Here is a 10,141-nt window from a genome sequence, read left to right as displayed (position 1 = left end):
CATGGACCTCTGAGTGACTGAAGCAGTAGGGGAGGAGACCACATTTGAAGACTAGAAAGAATAGAATGGGTACTATTGAAGTTAATTAGTCTCTCCCTTCCAGAGGGGTAACTGTTTCATGACCTTCCCAAAGTTCCTAATCTGACATTTTTACAAGGATGCGGTAAACACAGGGCATTCAATAGATACAGAAAAGGAGTCAGCTGAGGCTAAATTGTGTGCATTTACTTAATTTCCTTGGTGATATTTGTAAACATTTGCTTAGCTCCTTCCAGTATCTGCTTTGTTCTTACTCCATAAATCACAGGATTAAGCATAGGCGGGATGACCACATAGAGGTTGGCCAGCAGGATATGGACATAGCGTGGGATGTGTTTCCCACCAAACCTGTAGGCAAAGACAGAGAAGAGGGCTGGGATATAGAACAGCAGGATGACACAGACGTGGGATCCACAAGTGCTGAGGGCTTTGGACCGGGCTTCTTGGGAAGAGAGGCGGAATACCGCTCGGAGGATGTGGACATAGGAAACAGCGATGAGGATGATGTCCAGGCCTGTAGAGAGAAGAGCAGCTGTCAGCCCATACCAGACATTAATGGAAATGTCAGAACAGGACAGCCGGGCGATACCCATGTGCTCACAAAATGTGTGCTCAATGACATTGATCCGGCAGTAGTGCAGCCGCTTGAGGAGAAAGATACATGGGAGCATGATTATAAAACTGCGTGTCAGGATAGCAGCAGCGATCTTTCCCATGACCTGCCTTGTTAGGATGGTGGTGTAGCGCAGAGGAGAGCATATTGCCACATAGCGGTCAAAAGCCATGGCCAGCAGGACAGCAGAGTCTGCCACGAAGAGGAAGTGAATGAAGAACATCTGCGTCAGGCAGCCGTCAAAGGAGATGTGGCTAGAATCTAGCCAGAAGTTGGCCAGGGTCTTGGGCATGGTGGAGGTGGAGAGCAGGGCATCAGCACTGGCCAGCATAGACAGAAATATGTACATGGGCTCATGGAGGCTTGACTGGGAAAGGATGACACAGATGAGAACGCCATTGCCTACCAGGGCAGCTATGTACATAATACAGAAGGGGATGGACAGCCACATATGTAGGTGCTCCAGCCCAGGGATGCCGGTGAGGAGGCAGCCTGTCATGCGAGTGTCAGAGTTGTTCACAGCAGCCACACCGGAAGCAGGTAAGAAAGCCATGACTTTGCGCAGAGCCTGTGTCAAAGAAGGAAAACATACTCAGACTTCGACCACACTCATCAGAGGGTAAGCAGGCTTGTAAACAGACACAGACCTGCTCATGCTCACCGACCCTCCAACAACTATGCACCTAAGCACATGTTCCATACCCCAAACCACCTGGATTCTGCTGCCCAAAGTGCCCCATTTGCAGGCCTTTCTCACAGATCAGCCCTGCATGTTCATTCAGGAACTCTATGCAGCTGTCAGTCATTCAGGAAGCTCCTGAGTTAAGGCATGCTGAATGGGTTCTAAATGACATCAACATCTAGACATAGAAAGCAATCTCAAGAGCTGCAGACATACCAGAGGTAGACATAGCACATTAACTTTTAAATAAATGATAAAAAACAAACAAACAAACAAAAGGCATTAAAAAGCCTGAGAGATAGCTCAGGAGTTAAGCACACTACTTGCTTTTGTAGAGGACCGGGGTTTGATTTCCATGCGTATGATGGTTTACAACTATTCATAACTCCATTTCCAGCTCATTACAACTTCATCTGGCCTCTGCTGGCACTTGCATGCATTTTATACATACATGCACCAAATGTACATACAAAATAAACTTTTAAAAATTAAAAGAACATCCCTAATGTTTTTTTTTTTTTTTTTTTTTTTTTTAGTTTTTTGAGACAGGGTTTCTCTGTATAGTCCTGGCTGTCCTGGAACTCACTTTGTAGACCAGGCTGTCCTCGAACTCAGAAATCCGCCTGCCTCTTCCTCCCGAGTGCTGGGATTAAAGGCGTGAGCCACCACGCCCGGCTCCCTAATGTTTTTATTGACTGAGAAGCTTCATTATTTTGAAAATAAATTTATGTGTGATGAAAAAACAACCTTGTCTGCACGGTGGTGGCACATGCTTTTCATCTCAGTACACTGGAGGTAGAGGCAAACAGATCTCTGAGTTCAAGGCCAGCTTGGCCTACCAAATGAGTTCCAAGACAGCTCAGGGATTCACAGAGAAACCCTGTCTTGATAAAACAAAAGGAGAAAAAAAAAGTTCCTATAGAAACTGGGATTCTAAACATTGAGTTGTATTTTTAATTTTAATTTAATTTAATTATATGTATATGTAAATGTGCCCGAGTATACTTCTGTGAACTATGTGAGCACCTGTTGTCCATGGAGAAGAGGGCGTCAGGTCCCCCCAGGAATGGATGTGAACCTCCATGGGAGTGCTGGGAATCCATCCTATATATAGACACTAAACCCAGACACTATTGTGGATGCCAAGAAGTGCTTCCTGACAGGAAGGCTCTGCCAGTTCCTGACAAATACAGAGGTGGATGTTCTCAGCCAATCATTGGACTGAGCATGGGGTCCCCAATGAAGGAGCTAGAGAAAGGACCCAAGGAGCTGAAGGGGGTTGCAGCCCCATAGGAGGAACAACAATATGAACCAACCAGATCTCCCAGAGCTCCCAGGGACTAAACCATCAACCAAAGAGTACACATGGAGTGACCCATGGCTCCAGCTGCAAATGTAGTAGAGGATTCCCTTGTAGGGCATCAATGGGAGGAGAGGCCCTTGGTCCTGTGAAGGCTCGATGCCCCAGTGTAGGGGAGTGACAGGACTGGAAGGCAGGAGTGGGCGGGTGGATGGAGTAACACCCTCATAGAAGCAGGGCGAGGGTGGATGGGTTAGGGGGTTGAGGGGGATGGGAACAGGAAAGGGGATAACATTTGAAATGTAAATAAAGAAAATATCTACTAAAGAGAGAGAGAGAGAGAGAGAGAGAGAGAGAGAGAGAGAGAGAGAGAGAGAGAGAATTGATCCCATGTACTTGGGAAAAGTGCTTACAACTGTTAAGATGTCTCTCCAGTTTCCAGGGATTTTTGGTTTTGTTTTGTTTTTTAATGTGGATGATGGATAGGGATCAAACCCCATTCCTTACATTAGTTAGCAGAGGAAGTCCTTTACCAACCGAGCTTCCTCCCCAGCTCCCATTTTCCAGATTTTTAAGATGAGTATTTCTACCTTGTTGGCATATTTTAAATTAACTTTTATCAGGTGGTGGCTCACACCTTTAATCCCAGCACTAACCTACCTCCTCCTGCCCTTCACCAAAACCCCACCTTTATCTGTGTTGCTCTCGCAGCATCTGGTATGTCCCAGGGGGCAATGTGGTGCTACTGCCTAGTGCAGGAAGGGAGGCATATTGTCTTCTTCTGCCTTATGATTCCCAGACTCCTGCCGTTAGCATTGTAAGGGAATTTGTGAATTCTTTGGCCTGAATAGAAACCTGCTGACCTAGAAAATAGGGGCTTACCGGATAGATAGAAAGCTGTGCTCTGGTGATCCTGACTCAGTCCAAGTTTGTGACCCCCGAATGTAAAGACTGTGATTTTTCCTTATGCAGTCTAGATGCCCTCACTTCTCTGGGCATCACTAACTTTTCACTCTTCATTGATTTCAGCTGCATCAGCCCTGAGCATGCTCAGACTTTAGTTGAGTGTAATGGCTTCAGTCTCAGCTTGGAGAGGCAGGGTACAAAGAAAAGGCCATCTATAGTCATTATCTTAACTATGTATTCGGTTCCTTGAATACTCCTCAGTCCTCTTTAAATTATTTGAAGTCAATGGTTTGAATCCGCTTCTCTCTCCGTTGTTTTTATAATATGTGTCTGTGTGAGTGCATGCTGTGTGTGTACACATGCACCAGAAGGCCAAAAGAGTGTTGGATCACTAAGACTGGACAGTTGGTTGTAAATGCCTGAAATGGATGGCTTCAGGTCCTGTGAAAGACAAGAACACACTCTTAATTGCTGAGCCATTTCTTCGGCCCCACCCCACAACCTTTTACATGTAGTCATTACCTGTGTAGGCACACACACTCTTACTAGTTTCTCCCTTCAAACTTGTCAACCAGTGCATCTGCTCTCCTCCTCCTCTGTAGCACTCCGTGTCTTCTGGTTCCTCCATGCTCAGTATCTTATTTAGGGAACTCTAGATCTCTTATGCTGAAACACTTTTCTCATCCCAGAGTGACTGAATTAGGTAGTCTGTAATGCCCCTGTATTCAGTCTCTCCCCACCTTCGGCCACTCCTCCTCCCTTCTTTCTTTTCTTTCCTCTTAACCCACTGGTCAGTTTTCAGCTGTCCTTTATGGTATGCTCCCAAGTCAGAACTGTGTCTTCTTCACTGATGCCTGCCTTAGAATTGCTATGTATGTTATGTTGAGGGGGAGGATTCGAGAAGAGGTGCATTTCCCTTCTCTCAGCCAAGTTCACGGTGAGAATGCCAGTGGATCCCACAGAACTAACTGACAGATTGATGATTGTAGTCTGTTCTGTTCTAATCTGTGCTTGATGCCATTTGAGCTTGCTCTTCGCACAGTGTACTGGTTATCTTCCTCACTGTAGATGCCCACCTTGTGGGTGACCTCAGCACTCGTACCAACATTCTTCTCCACCTCGATGCTGGCTCTTCCTGCTGAACTACAGCTCCAGAGAGTCCCAAGCTCCCTGCATCTCCCTCTCTAGCCCAGTGATCTCTGCACTCTGCTTTAGCAACCCACTGACCCACACCTTACACTACCCAGCAAGTCCAGCAACCCCACTTTAAATGTCCATCAAGCAATCCTTTCTTTCCAACCCCTCTCTTTATGTGCCCAACACTTTCATGTACAGATTCCTCCTTCGGTAACATTGAAACCTCCTCTTTCATACCGTGTGTCTCCTTTACCCAAATATTTCACTTAAAGTAGAAGCGGAACAGAGATAGATTCCTCAGAGTTAAATAAGTAGACAACTGGTCTTATTGTCTTTTTCTGAGCGCTAGTCCAGCCTGAGATCCAAAGAAACCAATATTCATGTTTCCGACTTCACATTTTCCCAAGGCACCAATGATTCCCCCGTCTGGCTTCTTGTCTGTTTCCTCTTGTAGAGTGTAGATTCCCATTTTATAACTGCTTATATCTCATCTATTACAAATGTAGACAGTTACTGGGATTTCTCTGACATCCTCATTTCCCTTGTTGATTTCTTAACCAATGTTTGTTGGCCCTAAAGCTTTCCCCTCTCTTTTCTAAGTGAGCTCTTTTAGTAGAAGTTTAGACGAATGGGCACAGCCTGACTTATTTTGTTTTCTCTGTGTCCTGCTCCATAATAATAATAATAATAATAATTGTATATGAATATGTTGGCACAAATGCCACAGTGCACATGTGGAGGTCAGAAGACAACTTGCAGGAGTTGGTTCTCTCCTTCCACCATGTGGGTCCTGACAATTAGCTCAGGTCTTTAGGCTTGACTGCAATCACCCTTCTCCATCTCACCACTCACCACCCCTTCTCCATCCTTTAGTTTTCTTTCAGCTGGAATAGTTTTTTTTTTCTACTTCTACTATTCCATCCTTCACAGGACCAGCCTGGCATCCACCTTAGTGTGTGTCCTCTCTGAATGGGCCACAGCACCTTGCCCTCTCCCTCTGCTCTTCCTCCATGTCTAATGGTAGAACCTATATGATGTTTATGAGCTCCTAAGGGTCAGCTACCCACCTGTCTCTCCATCCTCACTTGAAATGTGACCCTGAAACTACTCTCCACATTCCCTCTCAGGAAAATACAGCTCACTCCAGCTACCTTTCACCATACCCTCCGTCCCTCTTTGAGCACCACCACTTCTGCTAGGTGTTTTCACCCTTTCCTCTGTTTTAAGTCTTCCCGCCACCCTAGAAACCTCTTCAAGACTTACCTCCCCCTGTGGCACCTTCTGATTTGGTTTCCCTGTACCACACTTCATCTGTAGCTCGGGCTTCTTAAATATATGAATATAGTCTCCGGCTTACTCACTCACACAGTGTTTATCCTCTCCTGTCCTTTGGGGGAAGTAATTCTCCTGGTTCTGTGTATCTCTCTGTTCCTCAGGGTCAGCTGCCTCTCCCAGCATTGCAGCCATCCCACTCATCAGAGGTGAACAAGCACAGGTGTAGCTTTGGCATGGAGCCAAGTGGAACAGAGCGCTTTTGATAAACAGGCCAAACACACTATGCGAAGGACCTACAATGTCACCTTAGCAAACTTTTGAAGGTACAAATTCAGTACCCATTCAAATCTTTTTCTCTCTGCCTCTCTCTCACACACACAGCTGTTATACAAACAACTAAAACGCTCACCTGAGTACCTCTGTTTTAATCCTTGTGCTTAAATTCCATGTTAGAACAGCATCCAAATAAACTCTTAACTTCACTTCCTACTGATTCATCCTGAAATCCTTTCCTGTCAATACTCTCATCTTCACCTGAGTGGAGACCCTCGTCCCCCTGCCACCAACTCTCCACTTCACTGCTCTCTTTCCCATACTTTCCTCAGGGACCCGAGGAATCCCCTACACTTACATGGTGTGTACTGACTGTATGCACCACGATCTTAGGACAAAGCTGGGCTGTTTTGTGAGGGGTTGCCAGATAAGATTGAGGCAAGAGGACCCACCATATCTGGCAGATCAGACACAAAAAAGAAAATGAGCTGAGTTCCAGTGTTCATCTCTCTCTGTGTCCTGACTATAGATGCAATGTGACCCGCTGCCACCATATACAGGAGCCAGAATAAACCCTTCTTTCCTTAAGTTGCTTTGGTTTGATGTTTTATTGCATTAGCCAGACAACAACTAAGACAGTGTTTTAAGCAAACAATAGGGAGGGTTGTTTTGTTCATTTAAATATTTGACAATTTTCTTTTTTTGAAACAGGCTTCATGTAGCCAAGGCTGACTCGAAGTCATCTATATAGTTGAGGATGATCTTAAATTTTTGATCTATTCTCCTGCCTCCACCTTTGAAGTGGATGATTACAGAGGTATGACAGCATCCCTGGTAAATGAGGTACTAAGGATTGAACCTGGGGCCTTGTGTGTGCTATGGATTGATAGGCATTGCTAGTCCCTGCTGTTATTTTTAGTGTCATTATGTTTTCTGGTATGAGTTTTCCTTTCCTTATGATCAAAAGTCAAAGCAAATTTCTCATTATATGTGGGAGTGGTTCACTCTTCACTCTCTTGTCTCTATCAGTCACTGCTTAGTTATGGAGGAGGGCCGGTCTGCAGAAGTTCCCTCTCAGGTGTGCACTGCCCCCTTTGGCCAGGCATTGACAGCACTCTCTGGGTGCTCCATTAGCGCCACCTACTGACCAGTTGGTGCCAGTTGCTGCTGGGCTCTTCCCATCCTTCAGAATTCCCAAGTGATTTTTGAGGGAATTCTTACATAATTTCCCTAATATTGGCTCTCTAATATTGGACACTGCTGCTTCCCGGATGAGTGCTTAGATCTTTAGCATAGTGTGCTGTGCAAAGAAAGTGTTTTTACATTTGTACTGACCTGGAATAAGTTTTACTTCATCAGAAGTTTGGGATGCTGGGCTATGAGCAGGGCTTGAGGATGACTTTATGGATACTGAGAGAATTATCAGACGTTAAGTATGGAGACATTGCTGACAATCCTGGGAAGGATAAGCCTCAAAAAAAACACTTTGAGGAAGGGAAATGTGGGGAAGAAGGGAAGAAAGCCTCCTAATCTTCCTTTTTTCTTCATTTCACGCCTGTGACAAGATAGGGCACAGGGAGGGCATTCCACTTATTTGGATTTCAGTGCATCTTTTCCAAGATTAATAATCAGATGTGGGAAACTATGTAACTTATTTATTTATTTATTTATTTATACTTTTTAGAATTGTATACAGTATATTTTTCATATTCTTTCCTTTCTTCCCACCTCTCACTTCATGTCTTTTTCTTTAAAAATATAAATAAATAAATAAATAAATAAATAAATAAATAAATACATGTCACTAAAACCATAGGGTCCTATTTATATTGGCCATCTACTCCTGAGCATGGCCTGCCGTGGAGTGTTGTTGATACCCACAGCATCTCTCCATTGAGTAACACGGCTTTCCATCTCCTGAAAGCTAGCAGTTGTAAATAATGGTTTCTTGGATGGGGGTGGGACTTACACTCACTTTGCCTCATTTGTACTAGCGTTTTTGTCTTGCTTGACCTTGTGCAGGTCTTGTGTATGCTGACACAGTCTCCGTGAGTTCGTTTGGGCATTTTGTGGAATGTTATGGAAACATCCACATTCAGGCTGAGTGTTTTGAGGTCTCTCATTTTCTGCACGTTGTCCAGTTGTGAGTCTCCTCCGATAGTTACCATCTGCTGAAGAAGCTTCCGGGATGAGGGCTGCGTGTTGCACTGATCTAAGTGTTTAGTGATTTGTTCATAGGAGTCATTTCATTGTTATGTTCATTTAGTAGAATAATAGTAGTAGGTTTTCCTCTAGTGCTATTCTCAGGTTCTTAGCCTTGTTAGTTATATCAGGTATGGATTTTATCTCATGGAGGAGACCTCAGATCTAATGAAAAAGTAGTTGCTTAGCCCTATAAAATGTGAGTCACTGTTGTACCAGTGGGCATGTCTTGCAGGAAATTTGTTGTTATTGCTTGCAGTGTTTGTAGCTGGGTGAGATTGATTATTCTCTTCCTCCTACAAAATCCAGCTATACCACTCTTAGGCATACATCGAAAAGACTCGATATCATACCAAAGAGATACTTTCTCATCCATGTTCACTGCTGCTTTGTTCATAATGGCCAGAGTTTGTAAACAGCCAATACGTCCATCAACTGATGAATAATGAAAATGTGGTACATTTACACAATGGAATATTATTCAACTGCTAAGAGAAATAGAGTTATGAAATCTGCAGGTAAATGAATAGAGCTAGAAACATCTAAATGATAACAATGACCATCCTGAATGATCTAACCTAGACCCAGAAAGACAAACATGTTTACTCTTATACATAGATGTTAGCTTTCATGCTATCTATCTATCTATCTATCTATCTATCTATCTATCTAATTATCTATCTATGTGTGTTTCATTTAGAATACCCACAGTGGGAAAGAAGGTTAGATCAGAAAGTCTAACAAGGATATAGTGTATGTGTATAATATACATATATACACACATATTAATATACATATATTGTATATCTACATACATATATATTAATTATAGTATTATAAAGGGACATTTGAAGAAGAGGACTGAAGGGGGTGACAGATGGGAGGGTGGTGTATTTAGAGGAGGAAACAGGGAGAGACAGCTAACACTAAGGGCCTTTTGAAAAGTATAGAAACCTACTACTGTAGAAGCTTCCTAAAATGTATACATATAAAACAGGATTTTAAATGGAGCCACTATAATGCAGAAAACAACCCCCAATTAGAGCTATGCAATTTTATTTACTTTTAATTCAATAGTGAAAATGTGCCTTTAGTATAGAATACATTTATGGTAAAATTGAAAAAGTGAATATTAAAAACCCTGTAGAACAATTTAACCTAAATCGCCAATGTTTTCTATTTCCATAAAACTCAACTCTGCAATTCTTTTTTTTTTAAAGATTTATTTTATTTATTTATTATATGTAAGTACACTGTAGCTGTCTTCAGACACTCCAGAAGAGGACGCCAGATCTCGTTACGGATGGTTGTGAGCCACCATGTGGTTGCTGGGATTTGAACTCTGGACCTTTGGAAGAGCAGTCGGGTGCTCTTACCCACTGAGCCATCTCACCAGCCCCAACTCTGCAATTCTTTTCCTTTTAAAGATGTTTATGTGTAGATAGATATGTCTGTATGTGAGTGTGTATGTGAACATGTTTCTGTACACAGCGACTTGGTTGAATGTCTTTTATCACTCTCTGCCTACTTCTTTGAGGCTGGGTCTCCCCATGAATCTGAGGCTTGCATTTTCTCAGCTTGGCTAGAATCCAACAAGCAGCAATAATTCTCCTGTGTCTGTTCCCCTTGGAGCTGGGGTAACCAGTGTGTTCAGGCTACTTGGCTTGCTATGTGGATGCTGTGATCTGAACTCTGGTCTTTATGCTTGAGTAAC

At 43.4% G+C, this 10,141-nt stretch overlaps 1 protein-coding gene across 1 annotated transcript; it reads right to left on the bottom strand.

The window, feature by feature from the left end:
- Positions 1-224: 224 nt before the first annotated feature.
- On the bottom strand, positions 225-8,803 carry LOC110298012 (olfactory receptor 52B6). The gene is made up of 3 exons (XM_021167066.1): positions 8,743-8,803; positions 8,265-8,437; positions 225-1,220 (listed from the first exon to the last, which is right to left on the bottom strand). Exons 1-3 carry the CDS (start codon positions 8,801-8,803, stop codon positions 225-227), a joined length of 1,230 nt encoding a protein of 409 aa, XP_021022725.1.
- Between the last annotated feature and the right edge of the window lie 1,338 nt (positions 8,804-10,141).

This window comes from Mus caroli, chromosome 7 (genome assembly GCF_900094665.2).
Source record: "Mus caroli chromosome 7, CAROLI_EIJ_v1.1, whole genome shotgun sequence".
NCBI classification, from domain to species: Eukaryota; Metazoa; Chordata; class Mammalia; order Rodentia; family Muridae; genus Mus; species Mus caroli.
Note: the sequence above shows the minus strand (reverse complement) of the source record. Positions and strands in the feature narration are given on the sequence as shown.